General features: G+C 39.3%; 1 protein-coding gene across 2 annotated transcripts in view; it reads left to right on the forward strand.

Annotated features, from left to right (window-relative positions):
- Cd99l2 (CD99 molecule like 2) overlaps nt 1-19462 on the forward strand; it is a 101616-nt gene that overhangs the window by 36316 nt on the left and 45838 nt on the right. For both annotated transcript variants that reach the window (XM_058582620.1, XM_046453565.2), the window contains exon 2: nt 12747-12809. In XM_058582620.1, the coding sequence (XP_058438603.1) occupies nt 12747-12809 (63 nt within the window). The remainder of the gene's footprint in view (nt 1-12746; nt 12810-19462) is intronic.

The raw sequence follows: 19462 nt of genomic DNA on the forward strand, positions 1-19462 counted from the left end.
TGGGCAAAATAACCCAGGGGGTGACAAGCAACTTGTGAAGGTTGATACAGCGGGAGCCGCTTTATTGTAGGACAGTAGGGGTATATATACATAACTAATTACACACAGCTTGACTCAATTTAGCATCATCATCCAGTTACAGCAATCAGTCATTAAGGAATCCTCATCATCTTAATAATTATACACAGCTTAACTTAATTGACATAATCTAGACACAGCAGTCAGTCATTAAGGAATCTCCATCATCTTAATGGCTTGCTGGTGTTACTTCTCAAACCACTCCTCCTGGCAAAGTGCCAGGCGCCATCTTGACTTGTCTGTGGCCCTCAACAGTGGTGTTTTGTCTAAGTTTGTTAATGTGTACCTGTCTGCAGGTGACTGAGTGGATTGGGTAGGGATGTGAAGTGTGGGCTCCATGTGGGGGCATGGGTATCCTGTGCAGCTGGGGACTAGACATGTTCTGCTCAGTTGGTGAGGTCGTTAATGGTGAGTATGCCCACAGCTACGCTGGCCTTAATGATGAGGTACCTGCTGCTACCCTGGCTTAGTTCTTGTCTTAAGGACACATTTGGGATGAAAAGAGGCTTGCAAATTGGACATGTTAGGGCACACAAGAAACTTTTCTTGGGCTCCTTCCTCTTCCCTCTCCAAATTGGTCAGGCATGTTCAGCAATCTAGACTTGCAAGATACTTGTCAATTCTAGTGGATTTTAAATTGTCTTCTTATATCCTCAAAATGTCTAGATCCTCAACACTCCCCATTATCACTCTTGTGGTCATTGACAGAAGTACAGACTGCTAAAAAAGGGAAAGGGCAAGTGAACATCAGGGACTTTATTTTGCATAGTATTAAATAATGTATTTGGTTTCTTTCCTACTGTACAACTAACTGATTTAGGGATTTAGTTGGCCAAATCAAGTAGACACAGGCTTGGTGACACAGGCTCAGGACACTCATCTCCTCTTTCCTGCAGATAGGGAAACCATGTGGTCTTACTCCCTTTGAGGATTTGTTTTGTGGGATGAGTCAAGCTGGTAGCCTGCTCCAGTGAGAAGACAGCTCCAAGGGAGATTGGGAAGCCGGATGTATTTCCCATCAGAGGGCTGGCTCATTTTCTCTTTGACCCTGTTCACCAAAACGCTAAGTCGACATTTGAAGAGCACCACACAAGTACCAGAGGCTGGGAGGGCTTTGTCCACTGACTGTGTGCATAGGTGTTGAATTTGGGTGTGGTTGTTGATAGAAGCCATAGTCTGTGGTTGGTTGCATCCATGAAGGGGATTTGAACAAGTGACTTCCTGGCAGTATGATGCAAGTGAACAAGTTCATAGAGAAAAGTTGCATAAGTTGAAGGGCAGAAGGGTTGAAGAAGTGGGAGGAGCAAGATCTCTTAGTGCTGGTGGCCAGTGATGCTAACCACAGGATTTATATATTATGGGGTAAACACACAAAAAAGTTTCTAAAAACCTGACTCTTCCAATGAGTGAACTTTTTCAAATGCACATGCCTGGGCTTCCACCACAATTTTGAGAGAGAAGTAGTTCCTAAGTGTGGTCATCCTGCCCCCAAGTTGATAATCTCTGCATTTTGCATTGGAAATGAGTTTGTTACATTCTAAGGAGGGTTAATGACATTTCAGGTTGTGTCCAAAGTTAATATGCCCTATGAGAGGTGGCTTTGTCTGTGAAGTTTATTTCTAAGAAACCATTAATTGCTGCTGTTTTTTTAAATTCCAAAACTTGTGGAGAAAATCATGTAAAATTTACCATCTTGAACCATTTCTCAGTGTACAGTTAGTAGTGTTAAGTATATCTCTCTTGTGCAGTCAAACTGCAGAAAAACACTGTTTTCATCTTTGCAGAACAAAAGTTGTCCTTAATAAATAACAACCTCCCATGCCTTCACCTCTAGCCCCTGGAAACCCCTATTCTACTTTCTGTTGCTATGAATTTGACTAGACTAGGGCTCTCATAAATGCAATCAGACAGTATTTGTCCTTTTTGTGACTCTTATTTCACTTAGCAGAAGGTCTTCAAGGTTCATCCATGTTGTAATCACTTGCTTTACTTATTTATTTGGCACTGAGAATTGAAACCAGGGTCTCATACATGATAGGGAGGTGCTGTACCAACAGGCTACACCCCAGCCTGCTGGATGTTACTTTATTTCTTATTGTTTTCTAGGATTTCAATAGTGGGCATGCATTACTTGAAAATAATCATAAAAACTTACATGAAACAGTGAGAGGTCTAGTACAAAGGGGGCCTGTAGGGGCCACATCAGGCAGGATTGGAGGCCTGGCAGGCCATAGTTAGGCATGTGCAGTTTATAGTCAATATACTGAGGATGTTTTTGACAGCTTCAAGCAGGGTAGGTAATATACTAGGATGTTTGCTTAGAAAGGAAGAAGGTATCTCCCTGCCTGTGGGCATGATGAGTGGGTTGGGAGCGACTCTACACCTTACCCATTCTCCTGGAAGGCCTAGGTACATGGCTATTGTGGTGGTCCAGGAGAAGGATGTTTGCTGTATGGGCTAGACATGGAGAAGTAGGTGGACCTCAGGCATGTTGTGGAAGCAGAATCAATAGTTTCTGGTGATGGGGTGGCTATAGAATGTGGGAGAGAATATGTCCAGAATGGCTTGCAGGTTTCTGGCTTGAATGGTAGTGCCATTCAGTGAAACAGATGGGGAACTTGGGCTAGAGAGGCAAGCTTAGGCATTTGGCTGTGAGACATTGGGAAGTGATTCAAAGAGGCGGGAGTATAGACAGCCATTTTTATAAGTTAGCTCACGAAGAAGGGGGGAGAAGGCAGCAGTATCGAGATGGGCGTACACAGTTAAAAGAGGGTTTTCTAGCTTAAAATGGGAGATTTGAGCATGTTTAAAAATAGATGGGATGATACTTCCCAAATTGATCTACAGATGCAATGCAATCCCCATTAAAATCCCAGCTGCCTTTTTGCAGAAATGGACAAGCTGATCCTAAAATTCATATGGAAATTCAGGCGACCTAAAATAGCCAAACAGACTTGAAAAACAAGAACAAAGTTATTGGACTCCCATTTCCCAATTTCAAAACTTGGTAAGACACAACAGTAATGAAGACAAAGAGCTGGGACAATGATTACTAGTATGATGGGGAGACAGAAGCCAGTTCAGGACATGCTTTCTTGGAGGAACTGTGAGGATATCCCTGCAGGTAAAAGCACCTGCAGGATTGCAATTCTGAAGAAAGGTCTATTTCAGGAACATATGGGAGGTGTTGCTAATGCCTTTCTACTGTTGTAGTGGCCTGGCTGGGTAGCACAACTGAAGTCTTCTTTTTTATTTTTTTAATTTTTTTGGCACTAGAGATTAAACCCAGGGGTGCTTAACCACTAAGCCACATCCCCAACCCTTTTTTAAAAAAATATCTTATTTAGAGACAGGGTCTCATTGAGTTGGTTAGAGCCTCACTGAGTTGCTGAGGCTGACTTTGAACTTGCAATCCCTCTGCCTCAGTCTCTCAAGTTGCTGGCATTACAGTTGTGCGCCACCACACACGGCAAGACTAAAATCTTTATGGGGCTTGGGAAGTGTACATTTGGATTCTACTTCTGAGCTGTCCCTTGACAGGGAAACCCCTAGCTAATGCTGGACCTTGTGACATGATTGCTTTGCTTTGCCTTACAGGCTGTCTGGGTTAGATCAGGCTCTACCCAGGTCAGCCTGTTGGGGCCATTGTGCAACCCAGGCTTCATTCTAGTGCATCTGCACTGCAAAATGAGCTTTCTTGTAATTAAAGTATCCTGTTTTTGTTTAACCAATTTGAAACATAACTTGAAAAAAAATCCAACTTTTTTCATGGATCCCGTTTATCTCTAAAACAAATGGATCGGAGTAAGAGATCTTTGAGGTTGTGCTCTGCTCTGCCTACCTCTGGTTTCTCTTTCTTTCTTTCTTTTCTTTTCTTTCTATAAAAAGGAAAAAGAAGGTTTACTGATTTGCTAGCAAAGGAGAAATGCAGGGGACTACTGTGATTCTGCCCATCAGCCAGAACAAGAAAGCTTTTAAAGAGGAGATTCAAAGGCTAGATTCTACATGTTCTCTGTTGGTGTTGTAATAATACACTTTTTAATTTGTGAGACAGCCATTTCTGAAATCTTCTGGTACCAACCCAAAGTCTGGATTACTTCTTTTCTATGGTAGGTGTGCACTCTACAACAAATAACTCTGCCTAGAATGGGGAAGAAAGGCAATCCTGTTTCCCTTGAGATTAGGGAGGGGGAGATTAGGGAAGAGCCTGGAGAGAGGAAGTGAAAGAAACATGTCCATTTAAAAATAAGTTGCAGTGGCAGAGCAGCAGGGGCTACTATATGCAAAGCCTAAAGTAGACCTCTGTTACATTTCCCCAGTGTCAATATCTATATTCCATTTCTGTGGAAAAATGGGCGATGATATCTCCAAACTGTTTCCTGCTGAAAGAGGGTGAAATTGGGGAAAGTAACCCAAAGTCCTTGTTTTCTATCAGATGGGGCTGGACAGTTAAAGGCATTCAGCATCAGGGCAGTCCAGAGGTCCACAGTGGCAGATGGCAGGTGACTGGACGAGGCATGCATAGGGCATGGATCATGCTAAGACAACAAATGACCAAGGGTGTTATGACTTTACTGAGTTCATTTTCCTTTTTCTCAGTATGGACCATGATGAAGCAACCTGTACCATTCAGGGAGTGAAGGCGGGAGTTCCTGATGTAAAAGGAGCTTTGGCAGCTGCTGGGATGGTCCCTCAGTCCCTCTGTTTACTCACAAGAATCTCTGATTTCAGCATATTCATGTATGCAGCAGTGGCCAGACACAACTTCTCACCTTATCTAAGAAATCACACAGAAAGCCACTTGTTTAGGTTGGCTTCAGGGAAAGGAATGCTGCATATATTGTTATTAGTTGACAGACTGTGGCTTAGAAGTGTTTGGGTACGGCTGTATCCAAAGCACCAATATTCTTCTACCCTGGTTTCCCAGGCTTATGGCGCAACAGTAGAATCTAAAGATTCAACAGACACTGGGTGGCTTTATATAAGAATGTGTTTGCAGGGGCTGGAGTTGTGGCTCAGTGGTAAAGCACTTGCCTGGCATATGTGAGGCCCTGGGTTTGATCCCCAGCACCACATATAAATAAATAAATAAAATAAAAGATCTATTTACAACTAAAAAATATTAAAAAAGAATGTGTTTGCAAAAAAGTAATTGACAAATAACTATGGGTAAATGGCAGGAAGATCAATAGAAGGAAGGGAGCACTAGGTGGGGAGAGGAAAGGGTAAGAAGAGGTACTAGGGTCTGAATTAGAACAAGATATATCCCATGCTTATGTAATTATGTCAAAATGGATTCTACTGTCATGTATAACCAAAAAGCACCAATAAAAACGTGTTTGAACATTTTAAAAGGACTTACTTATAATCTACTTACTCATCCATGATTGATTGATGAGCTTCTACTTACTAGTTGATCTATTAGTAATAATAATATGTAATATTTGACGGATTCCTATATTTCAGATACTATACTAAACACTTTTTATAGAATGACTAATTCTGACATCATTGCACTGCAGTAAGTTATATTATCTCTAGTTGACAGACAAGGAAACTGAGGCCTAGAACCATCAAGTCCCTTGCCCAAGTGTCCCTGCTGGTGAGTAGTGAGCTGAGATCTGCATCAAGGCTCTGGTTTCAAAGCCAGTCACCAGTACTGATATCCTCAGGTGTTTTCCTGGCACAGCCTTGGACCAGTTCTCCATGTGACAGCAGCAGCATCACCCTTCAGCACACTTAGTACTTGCACTCCTTCATACAAACTTCAGACCTGAGAGGAGTGCACCTCTAGTCATGGACTATTATGAGACATTAAGTCTCCTGAAGCATCACAATAGCACCTGATTTGTCCATGACCATTTTATTACCACTATAACATCCAGCTTTTCCTGAAGGGGGAGGAGTAATCAGGTATGATACCTTTATTTCACATATAGGGAACAGGTTATTCTCTGGGGTCAAGTGATTGCTCTTGGGCTTTCAGGCCCTGAGTGGCAAACTGGGACTAATTCTTGCATCTCCTGGTTTGGGGGTCATTTATATTTCTGCTGCCTAATGATTAATTGCTTTGGCTCCTGGTGTCCTACCTGTAAAAGGACCATCTGATTTCTGAGGTCCCAGTGAAAGTACGTGGAGATAGCTACTCCATTTTCTGTTGAGATATAATTCACAGAACATAAAACTTACTATTTCAATTTCTGTAATTCGGTGTTTTTAATAGATTCACTATGTCTTACAACCATCACCACTACCTAATTCTAGACCATTTCTGCCACCCATTAGCAGTCTCCATTTTCCTCATCACAAGTCCCTGGCACCTATTATATTTTTCTTGTGCTAAGCAGGCCCCTAGTTCTCAGCTCTGACTTCTCCATGAAAAGGTCATCCTTGTAGACATACAAAGTGCATTTAAACTTTTCTCTGTGAGCATCCATCAGACAGTTGGTTTCTGTGTAGAAAGGAATACTTTTAATTGCAACTCATCAGCAAAGTGACTTACATAAAATTTCTAAACAAATAATTTTCCCACATTGAAGATCAAGCCACTTGCTACATAAGACACTTAGATACTTCCTGGAAACATGTAAAAAGACTTTCAGACCTGGGGCTGGGGTTGTGGCTCAGTGGTAGAGCACTTGCCTAGAACGTGTGAGGTCTGGGGTTTGATCCTCAGCACCACATATAAATAAAAAAATAAACTAAAAATATTGTGTCTAACTACAACTAAAAAATAAATATTTTTTAAAAAAGACTTTCAGTCCTGGTGCCTGCATCTGAAGGATCCCTTCTTTACTGAGTTTCCCTTTCCCCAGTGGAACTGGAGAGGGCAGCTCTGTGTATACTTGAAATCAGCTGCTGGCTCTGACTCTGCAGTGGCCACTGCAGTTGGATTGGTGGTGGTGGCTGTTTTGGACTGAAATGCCAATTCCTGTCTTCTTGTGAACTGTCTTTGTGTCATTATTGTCTTCTCTGAGAGGGCCTGGAATTTATTCATGAAACTACTTGGAGCGCAGATGGCAACAGCTAAATCCATTTAGTAATCAGAATAAGACGCAGGTCATTTTCATGTTACCTTGTGATGCTGCAACCTAACTAAGCCAGAGGATATTAATTACTCAGCATGCTTTGGGGTATAAAAGTCTAAATTTATCAAGAACAAGTGTGTTAGAGTCTAGATTGAGGCAACAATTTTTTTTTTTTCCGTTCTGGGAATCGAACCCAGGGCCTTATGCATGCAAGGCAAGCACGCCACCAACTGAGCTATATCCCCAACCTGAGGCAACAAAATTTAAAAGGGTGCAAAATCCCATAGAAATTGGGAATTAATAGAACTAGCATTTTTGGTTCCCCCCCCCATCCTCTGTAGCAAGAGGTGAGAGAGGATACCTACTTTTTGCATTAAGGGAGAGAAATTATTTCCACAAAGAGATCTTTGGAAAATTGACCGTGCCTCCCAGTCACTTTGTCGCATAGATTTCCCACAATGCAATTTTCAGGAATGTTTAAATGGTAGGTATGGAGGTGTGAACTTTTTTCTGTGACCTCTAGTCTTTCCTTTTAGTAATTTTGGCCCCAGTACCCCCTGCCAGAGAACGGGGATGGGGTGGGGTGGGCATCACGCTTTACAAGTAGCTGCACAAGGTGAGGGCTTTATTCCATCATGGTGGAACATCTTTATTACAGGGCTTATTTCAGGTTAAGTTAAGCTATGTACCTTACCCCTCTGTCAAGGTTTCATGTGCTAATAGAGGCCAATGTTACTCTTATTCTTTGAAACCAAATGATCAAGAGGTTTGTGCCATAATTGTATTTTTCTGGGTCATGATTTTATCCCTCAGGTCTGGTTTTGAATCTGATCTCTCTTGTAATGGACTTTCTTTGCATTGGTTGGTGTTCTCCCTATTGACAAGTCTGTTTCCTTTTTGATAAGTAGCTTCATGCTCTTGGAATTGTTTAGACACAGATGCTAGCCCAGATGACAGACAGGTGAGTAGTATCATGGCTTTCCTGGGCACACTTAAATATAGTGTGAGTATTTATGGAACCACTAGTAAAGCAGACAAATGGAAAATTTGAGATGACACATCTGTGATTTACTAGACTAAGATGTCCCTGGTATTCTTCCTTATTCATATCCTTGGAAAAGGATCAAGATTTTAAAATCTTGAAAAGTGAAGCAGTTCAGGTGAATATGTATTCATTTAGGATTTATACTGGGCCCTCTTCCAAAAGAACTGAATGAAAATTGCTTGCATATATAAAGGGAAAAGGTAGAATAGAATCCATCCTTAGAAAGCAGGTGGATGGATGTCACTGGCCACTTGAGAGGCACCAATCTCCCTGCTTGAATCCTGACTTTGTCTCTGAAATCTTTGCAGTTTTTCATCCAGCAGTAGACAGCAGACACGTTCCTATTGCAGATGTATGGATTTATCACAAATTATTATCAGGCACTGTGTACTGTGAATTCCTAGAAACAGATCAGAGATCCTGTCCCTGAATGGAGCCAGAGTTTGGGTAATGCAAACGAACAGACCTGTAGAGATGCTTCTTTGCTGCCAGGTCTGTATTTAGCATTGCTATGGAGATTACCAAGTCCCTGCCCTGGCTCCAAACAGCTCACTGTCTAAGGTAATGCTGTCCTATGGAACTTTCTATGAGGTGGAAATGTTCTCTGTGTTGTTCAACCCAGTAGTCACCAGTCACGTATGGCTATCGAGCACTTAAAATGTGATTAATGCAGGTAAGGAGCTAAATTTTAAATATTTACTGAATTTTAATTAATTTTATTATAAATAGCCACATGTGGCTAGTAGCTACCATGTTGAACAGGGCAGGTCTAGGGAGAAGATGCACATAAACACTTAGCTGGAATGGGTGTGCAAACAACAAAGGAGGGAGTGATTAATCAAATCTAAATGAAAAGCTACTTAAGGGCCCATTAGATGGTGTCTCTCAAGGATCAGACATTCTATCAAAGCTTTGGCAGGTTATGGCTCACTGCCAGGTCATGATGCAATTTTCTAAAAAGGACTGGCTGTGCCTTGTTTTATAGCCTTCATTAAAATGCACACTTAGCTTCAGATGCCAGTGGTGGTGGGTCAGGTTGCAATATGAGGTCAAGTTTGTGTTCCCTTCCAAAGGGACATAATCTTCTGAAGGCAAACCTTGGCTGCTGGAGGTGTCTGTGGGTGGAACCAGCACTTTTCTTATTCAATAGGTCTTCTCAAGGACACATAAAAGTCTGTGGGGAACATTTCTAAAGTTCTGCTGTGTTTGAAAAGAATTTCCAGACAGGTATCACCAGTTCACTATGTAATTTTTCCATTTAAAAGAAAGTCTTTGTGACCCTCTGAAGTGGAATGAGATAAGTTGAATACTACCTACTTATACAGGGATTGGAGGTTTTGAACAGCCTGGGATGAATCAGTTGCTTTTTAAAATATGTTAGTGCCAAAGAGAGAACTTGTGGGATTCTTGTCTCCATCCCAAGCTGAGTACTTTTGGGTGGCACAAAAGGGCTAAAGAATATGAACCTATTTGAAAAAAAAATTGAATATAATATCTTTATAAGAGTATTTGTTCTTGTCTTGGATTTAGCAGCTGTGATTGGTTGTAAGATTATTTTCCTTTTTGCAGGGTTACAGATGGAACTCAGGGCCTAATACATGCCAGGCAAACACTGTACCACTGAGCTACACCCCCGGCCCTGGTTGAAACCTTTTTTTTAAAAAAATATTTACTTTTAGTTGTAGTTGGACACAATACCTTTTTTTATTGATTTTAAAAAAAAATAAATGACAGTACAATGCATTACAATTCTTATTACACATATACAGCAAAATTTTTCATATATCTGTTGTATATAAAGTATGTTGACATATAATTCGAGCCTTCATACATGTACTTTGGACAATGGTGTCCATCACATTCTACCATCCTTGTTAATCCCCTGCCCCCTCCCTTTCCCTCCCACCCCTCTGCCCTATCTAGAGTTTGTCTATTCCTCCCATGTTCTCCCTCCCTACCCCGCTATGAATCAGCCTCCTTATATCAGAGAAAACATTCAGCATTTGTTTTTTTTGGGGTTGGCTAACTTCACTTAGCATTATCTCCTCTAACTCCATCCATTTACCTGAAAATGTCATGATTTTATTCTCTCTTAATGCTGAGTAAAATTTCATTGTGTATATACCACAGTTTCTTTATCCATTCATCTACTGAAGGGCATCTAGGTTGGCTCCACAGTTTAGCTCTTGTGAATTGTGCTGCTATAAACATTGATGTGGACACAATACCTTTATTTTATTTATTTTTATGTGGTGCTGAGGATCAAACCCAGGGCCTTGCACGTGCTAGGTGAGTGCTGTGCTGCTGAGCCACAACCTCAGCCCCTGTTTGAAAGCTTTGAAGAAGTCTTCATAGCTCAGAATGTAGTTTGAGATTGAATGGTTTTATCCATAAATGGTTTGTATCTGTTGAATCCAAGGTCATTGAAGGATTAATAATACAAAATTGTGTTATGTTGCTCTTAACTCTTTAGCTAATGGCATGTGGCAGGATATATTGACAAACACTAAAGGAATGGCTGGGACTGCAAGCAAAATATTTGTTGGAGGAGTGTACTCTTACAATTTTAGAGCATTTTGGATTTCAGATTTTTAGGTAGGGATGCTGTATTTTGAAATCAGTGAGTATAATGTCTCCATATTTGTTCTTTTTCCTCAAGGTCACTTTGGCAATTTAGAGTCTTTTGTGATTTCACACGAATTTCAGGATTGTTTTTTTTTTTGTTTTTTGTGAAAAATGACATTGGAATTTTGATAGGAATGTCATTCAATCTGTAGAATGTTTGAGTAGTAAGAACACTTTACAAATATTAAGTGTTCTATCCATGAAGATGGAATATCTTTCCAATTATTTATGTGTCCTTCAATTTATTCCATTTTTTTCCAGATTTTATTGTATAGATCTTTCACTTCCTTGGTTAAATTTATTCCTAAGAGTTTTTTTTTTTTTTTTGTACTGAAATTGAACTCAGGGCCTTACTTACTTAGGCAAGTAATGTACTATTGAGCTATATCCCAGGGCCTCACATATACCAAACAAGCTACATATACAGAACTTCCTAGTACTATTTTAAATTTTATTTTAAAATAAGTTCTCACTAAGTTGCCCAGGTTGACTTCAAACTTGCAATTCACTGTCATCAGTCTCCCATATAGCTGGAATTACAGACTTGTGCCACCATGCCCATCATCTTAAGTGTTTTTAATGATAGTTAACTAGGATTGTTTTCTATTTTTTAAAACTTACTTAGGCCAGGTGCAGTGGCACATGCTTATAATCCCATTGACTTGGGAGGCTGAGGCAGGAGGATTTAGAATTTGAGGCCAGTCCCAGCAAATCAGTGAGGCCACAACCAATGTAGTAGGACCCTGTGTAAAAATTAAAAAGGCCAGGATGCCAGGTGTGCTGGCACATACCTGTAATACAAGCAGCTCAGGAGGCTGAGGCAGGAGTATCATAAGTTCAAAGCCAGCCTATATAAAAGCAAGGTGCTAAGCAACTCAGTGAGATCTGTCTCTAAATAAAATACAAAATAGGGCTGGGGATGTGGCTCAGTGGTTGAGTATCCCTGAGTTCAATCTCCAGTAACCCCCACCTCAAAAAAAAAAAAAAGGTCAGGGGTGTGACTCACTGGTAAAGTACCTCTGGGTTCAATCTCCAGTACAACCGCCACCCCCAAACAAACAAAAACTTATTTGGAGTATATAGAAATGTGACTGATATTTTTGTGTTTATTTTGTAACCTACAATTCTACTGAATTTATCAGTTCTTCATTTCCTATATGAATGCCTTTTATTTCTTTTTCTTGCTTAACTGCACTGCTTTTTCTTCACCCCATAAGTTTTGATGGGCTGTGTTTCCTTTTTTTCTTTGTCTCAAGATACATTTTAATTTTCCTTTTGATTTCTTCTTTGACCTATTAGGAGCATATTGTTTGATTTTCATCTATTTGTGAGTCCTCCAAGATTGCTACCATTATTGATTTGTAGTTTCATTCACTTGTGGTCAGAAGAGATACTTGATATGATTTCAGTCTTCTTAGATGTGTTTGAACTTGTTTAGTATCCTAATGTATGATCTGTCCTGGAGAAAATTCTGTGTGCATTTGAGAAGTATTTTTTTTTTTTTTGCTATTGGATGGAATGTTCTATAATATTGTTGGATCTATTTGATCTAAAATGTAGTTTCAGTCCAATATTTCCCTATTGATTTTCTGTTTACTTCATCTGTCCAATGTCAAAAGTGGGGTCTCCTATTTTTGTATTACAGCCTCTTCATATCTATTAATATTTCCCATTAAAATTGAGATGTTCTAATGTTAGTTGCATATATATTACAGTCATTGTAACTCCTTGATTAATTAGCATTTTTCATTATATAATCACCTTCTTTGTCTGTTTTTATAGTATTAGACTTATAGTCTATTTTGTTTAATGTAAGCATATTACTCTCACTATTGGTTTTCATTTGTAGAGACTTATCTTTCTTATCCCTTTATTTTCTAAAGAGAAATTACTATATCAAGAAAATATTTTAGTATTATTTTGTTTCATGCAAAGATAGTTAAATTTTTAAATTCTCTTTTTCTTTTTAGGATCTGGAGACTCTGATGATTTTAATCTGGAGGATGCACTGAAAGAAACTTCCTCAGTAAAGCGTGAGTAGTAAATCAAACTATTAAAACCAAACAGTAGTGATTAATAGGGACTACCCACTCAGAATATATATACCCTCAAGAATAACAAGGTAGTCTATATTACACTTGATCAGGTTAAGCATGACTAGAAATTATATTATTTTTAAAATATGAATATGTGAAGTCCTTTGTTGAGAAAATCTAACAATGTCCCCAAGAGGGAACTACAGTAGGCTGTGGAGTATGTTAGTTTTTTTGTGCTGTTCTGTCAATTTATTCTATAAATCTTTTTCTAAAGATTAGTTGGTATTTTTTGTTTTCCATTACATGTGCAGGGCTTTTTCATATGTACATATATAGCTTGTTTTTGACTGCTGCTTCGTATGCTACAGTATGCATTCAGCAAACATCTGAGTGCCACCTCTGTGACAGTTCTTTTTTTTTTTTTTTAGAGAGAGAGCGAATTTTAATATTTATTTTTTAGTTTTCGGCGGACACAACATCTTTGTATGTGGTGCTGAGGATCGAACCCGGGCCGCACACATGCCAGGCGAGCGCGCTACCTCTTGAGCCACATCCCCAGCTCTCTGTGACAGTTCTTGTTTTAGGCACTGGGGAGATAGAGCACAGACTGGTGCCTCTTAGAACTAGCATTCCAGTAGTATGGATTTGGCCATGGCCAATAATGACATTTATTCACTGGCAGATATGTAGTTTTTTCCCCCCTTTTTACACAATTACAAATAGGGCTACAGTGAACATTCTTGTCCATGTCCTTTGTACCTATGTGTAATGAAACTGCTAGGGCAAAGTGTATGTGTATTTTACATCTCAGTAAATTTTGTCAAATTGTATTCCAAAGTGGGTGTGCTGTTATGTACTGCCACTGATATTGTTGCAATAAGACCTTTTTTCTCAGACCTGCTACAATAACACTAGATTTTTCTTATCAATATTTTCCAAATATGATAGACAAAACAATATCTCATTGTTTATTATGCATTCCCCTGATTATAGTACGATAGAGCATCATATTACATATTTATTGGCCAGTTGCATTTTCCTCTTTGATGAACTGTCTGTTCACATCCTTTCCCCATCTTTCTGCTGGCTACTCATCTTTTCAAAATGAGTTTAGAGGATTTCTTTGTATATTCTGTGTTGAGAAAGTTAGGGGCTCTGGAGTGAGACCCTTCCTAGGTCTGAACCCAGCCTCTGCCATTAATTGACTGTCACCTTGTATAAGTCAAGTGATTTCTCTGCATCTCAGTTTCCTCATCTAATAATAATAATAATAGTAATAATAGTAATAATAATAATACCTGCCTTCTGGGATAATTGTAAGGATTAGATGAGATGATCCACGTGAAGCATTCAGCACAGTACTTGGAACAAGGTGAATAACAAGTGTTAGCCATTGTTGTTCTTTGACTGGCTTGGTTGGAGTGACTGACTGTGATTGGGCAAGCATACCCAAGGAACACACAGACCTGCCTAAATCAACTGATAGACTCAACACAGTTCCTGCCAAGATTCCAGCTGGACTTTTGCAGAAATGAAAAGGCTGATTCAAAAATTCATATGGAAATTCAGGTGACTCAAAATCTTCAAAACTTAATGCAAAATGTATAATATTCAAAGTATTGTGGTATGGATAAAAAGACAGATTTAGAGATCTGTGGACTAGAATTGAGAGTCTAGAAATAAACCCTGACATCTATGGCCAGTTAATTTGTTGTAAAACAAATGCCAAGATCATTCAAAGGGCAAAGAACAGTCTCCATCAAATGGCGCTGGGACAACTGGCTATCCACATGCAAAAGAATGAAGTTGGACCTTTACCTTATACCACACACAAAAATCAACTCTGAAGGATGATAAACCTAAAAAACTATATATCTCTTAGAAGTTAATGTTTGCATGTGGTGTGAGGTAAGAGGTTAGAGTGTTCTTAGGACTTTCCTGAGCATGCACACAGTCTTATGCATGTGAGTGGCCTCTTTGATTCCCAGGAAAATAAATAATTTATTGACAATGTTGATTTTAATGAAATTATTAAACATTTCTAAAAGTAACAAGACAAGAAATGATAAGTATAAACAGACTCCAAATTAATAAACTTATTATTCTTTAATGGGGCCTTTTTATATGGTGCTAGATATTGAACCCAAGCCTGTGCATGCTAGGCAGGTGCTCTGTCACTGAGTTACACCCCAGCCCCTTAGTATTAGTATTAATACTAATACCCCCTTCTGAGTCATGTGCCAGACCATCTAATCTGAGTCTTAGGCACCCATCAGCCAGTGTGTCTGGAACTCTTAGCGCCACCAAATGTCATGTCTGTTGTTGAAAGACAGCCCTTAGGACCACATCATGCTGCCACCTTTTGTTTTCTACCTTACCTTACATTTCATGTAGTTGAGATTTCAAAGACATAGGCCTTGGTCCAATCATTTATCCTATGGAGAATGTTCTCATTTGTACATTGTGCATTCCTTCTCTTGTTTAAAAAAATTCATGAACCACCTAGTTTGGGGTACCCTTGTCAGTGACCTCTGTCTATTCATTCATCAATGCTTAATGTGTACCTGCTTGCTGCCAGGCACAATCCTAGGTGTTAGGCATATTCTGTGGAAAAGGTCACTGCCCTTATGAAGTTACTTTCTTCAGGAGGACACAGAAAGTACCTAAAATAATTTCAGGATGATGTGATGGTGGAGGCCCAAAGAGGTGATAAGGAGCAGCTCCTTTAGATACAGTGGCAAAGGTTCTCTGAAGAGAGGTGATGTGCAAGGAGCCATGCAGATTGGGGAAAAAGCCTTCAAGGCTAAGGGATCAGGCATGAGAACTCTGAGGTAGAAAAGTGCTGGGCTTACTCGGGCCTGGAACGCAGCCTGTGTGGCTGGAGTGTGGAGAGAGTTGGAGAAAGCATAGAGAAGTTGTCAGGGAACAAATCATACAGGATCTCATAGGGCATGGTGGTGACTTTTATTGTAGGTGTAAGGGGAAGCTCCTTAAGGATTTTTGAATAGCTTTATTGGCATATAATTCATATTCCATAAAATTTACCCATTTCAACATGTACAATGCTTTTAGTGTACTTATAGGATTGTGCAACCATGACTGTTGTCATTTTCTCTTCTTTTCTGTAGTGCTAGGAATGGAATCCTGGGCTTTGCACACATGAAGCAAGCACTCTACCCCCACTTACTTTTCCAGCCATCAGTCAATTTTGGAATGTTTTCACCATATCATAAAAAATAAGCCCTGTACCCTATGTTACTTCATTTTCTATGGCTGTAGCTGAATGCACAGACTGGGTTGTTCATACAAGATAAAGACTGGTTTGGTTCATGGTTCTGTGGGCTGGGAAGTGTAGGAGCATGGTGCTAGAATCTGGGGAAGGCTTCTTGCTGCATCATGGCATGGAGAGACAAAGCAAGTCAGACCTTGTTTTTGTAACAAAGCCATTCCTACAATGACCATTATTTCAGTAAGACCCTCCTGAGGTCAGAGCCCTCATGACCCCATCATTTCTTTTTTTTTTTTTTTTTTTTAGAGAGAGAGAGAGAGAATTTTTTTAATATTTATTTTTTAGTTTTCGGTGGACACAAAATCTTTATTTTTTTATTTTTATGTGGTGCTAAGGATTGAACCCAGCACCCTGCGCTTGCCAGGCAAACGCATTACTGCTTGAGCCACATCCCCAGCCCAACCCCATCATTTCTAAAGATCCTTCTTGTCAGCATTGCTGTATTGGGGACCAAAACATGTGAGCTTTGGAGGACATCTTCAAACTATGGTAACCGTTGTTTCTTTTTCTTTTTCTTTTTTAAGATTTATTTAGTTGTAGATGAACATACAGTATCTTTATTTATCTTTATGTGGTACTGAGGATCGAACCCAGTGCCTCACACATGCGAGGCAAGCACTTTGCCACTGAGCTACAGCCCCAGCCCCTATGGTAACCCTTTACTTGTCATCACCAATCCCCTGATTCTTCCCGTTCCCACCCTTCACCCTTAAGCAACCACTAATCTCTTTGTGTTTCTGTGGATTTCCCTATTCTGGATATTAATGGAATCATTCTTTTTGTGGACTTTATTTCTGGCACCTTTCACATAGTGTAATGTTTTCCAGGTTCATCTGAGTTGCTTTCACAATTTTGTCCCCTACTCAGTCTTCAGTTCTCCTGGAGTAATACATGTCTGCTTTTGAGAAATAAAACTTTTTATGATGTGGGCCCAGTGGTTTGTGCTTTTAGTCCCAGCAATTTGGGAAACAGGTAGGAGGATAACTTGAGCCAGAAGTTCAAGGTCAGTTTGGACTACATAGTGAATCCCTATCTCAAAACACAACACAACAAAACAAAACAAAAAATGTAAAAAATGTAACTTTTTGTGAGTGTCCTTGTTTCCTAGGAATGCCATGGTCCCTGTCTTAGTATATTTGGTTTATTGTAGCAAAACATCTTGACTAGGTAATTTATTTTAAAAGGAGAAATTTACTTATCACAGTTCTGGAGGCTAGGAAGTCTAAGATCAAGACACATTTGATGTCCGGTGAAGTCTTCTCTTTGCTTCATAAATAGTGTCTTCTATTGTTGTCCTCAAGTGGTACAAGGGACAAATCGGCTGCCTCAAGCTTCTTTTACAAGGGCCCAAGTGCCATTTATGAGGTCAGAGCCCTCATACCTAATCAATCCCCAAAAGCCCCACTTTTTAATACCATCACTGTTTGGGTTAGATTTCAACATGAAATTTTGGGGACACACAAAAGTTCAGACCATAGCAAGCACTATCATTAAACCACAGCAAGATGATTGTACCATTTTTGTTTACTGTGTTGGTTGCAGCACCATATTATAGAGAATCACTCCACATAGGATTGCCTTGATGCTGGAAGCATTTGCTGAGCAGCCAAGAAATTTTAAAGCTTTAATTTTGAGAAAGATATCAGAGAAATAGTTTTTTTTTAATTTTTTAAAAATTTTAGGACCTTAATGCTTTGAAGAAGTTGACCTACTATTCTTAGAGTTCTTGATGAGTAGTTAGACTCTCTTCATCTTAATTATGGATGACAAAAAATCCCATTCAAAGACTCATGACAATATACAACAGAAAATCTGTAGTTAAGTTTCTTTAAAAGCGCATAATTCCAAGCGCATGTTCTACATCATTACAGGCTCTGACTCTGACAGAGTAATTAACTGGTTCCACGTGCATTTAAGAACCAACCTCTCTTGAAGCGGCACCTACAGATCTTCAGAGGAAACAAGAATTTTCTATAGACTGTAGCTTGGTAGGGCAGAACTCCACAAAACTACCATAATTATACTTTGGTACTAGCATAGTGTAGATAAATGGAACACAATTCAGAGTCCAAAAATTAAATGTTCATGTGTATGATCAATTGATTTTTAAAATTTTCTTGGTGTATTATAATTATCACATAATAGTGGGATTCATTCTGACATATTTCTGTATGCAATTAATCAATTTCATTCTCCAGTATCTTCCCTTTCCTACAGCTCCTCCCCTGTCCCTGACCTCTTACTTTACTCCCTTTACTTTCATGAGACTCCCCCGCCATTTCCCCCCTTTTTTTCTCTCTGGCTTCCACATTTGAGAGAAAACATATGACCCTTGAGTTTCTGAGTCTGGCTTATTTCACTTAGCATGATGTTCTCCAGTTCCATCCATTTACCAGCAAATACCATAATTCCATTCTTCTTTATGGCTGAATAAAACTCCATTGTGGATATGTACCACATTTTATTTATCTATGTATCTGTTGACTGATAGTTGATTTTTTAAAGACAGATAAAACAATAATTTTAAACAAAAGCTGTTTGAGTCATTCAAATTTTAAGCTAATATATACATAAGTGACAATTGCTTTCCTAAAAGTTGTCCAAATAATGATTTCAATAATGCAACTCTTCTTTCATACCTTTTCACATCACTATAATATAAATATACATCAAGAAAGATAAGCTACACTTCTTTATTTTACATTAGAAAGTCATCTCTCAATCTATGATGAGCATGTATTATATGCGTAGTGGGGCATGATAGTGCATGCCTATAATCCCAGGGACTCAGGGGACTGAGGCAGGAGGATTGCAAATTCAAACCAAGCCTCAGCAACTTAGTGAGTCCCAAAGCAATTTAGCAAGATCCTGTCTCTAAATAAAATACAAAAAAGCACTGGGGATGTGACTCAGTGGTTAAGCACCCCTGGATTGAATCCCTGGTATAAAATAAACAGATAAATAAAATATATATGCATAGAAATAAAAACTAGCAACAGATTATCAATGTGGTTCTTTTGCCATAAAAATCTATGTGGTGGGCTAGGGTTGTGGCTCAGCAGTAGAGAGCTCGCCTAGGATGTGTGAGGCACTGAGTTCAATTCTCAGCACCACATATAAATAAAAAAAATATTCCATCAACAACTAAAAAATATATTTAAAAAATCCATGCACTAGTGTAGTGTTCACATGGATGTATGTGGAATGGTATACAAAGCTTCCTGCAGAGTAGCATGCACGTTTGAGCAAATTAAGAAAACTCTGTTATCAACCACTTCCATATAAGCCTGTTACTAAAGCTGAACTGTGAGAGATGGTGCATGCAGTTATGCTATGGTCTCCTTTACCATTCCCACTTTTT

The sequence above is a fragment of the Marmota monax genome, unplaced genomic scaffold (assembly GCF_021218885.2).
Source record: "Marmota monax isolate L192 unplaced genomic scaffold, Marmota_monax_Labrador192_F-V1.1 WCK01_AAM20220418_F8-fsc00142, whole genome shotgun sequence".
In the NCBI taxonomy this organism is placed as follows: domain Eukaryota; kingdom Metazoa; phylum Chordata; class Mammalia; order Rodentia; family Sciuridae; genus Marmota; species Marmota monax.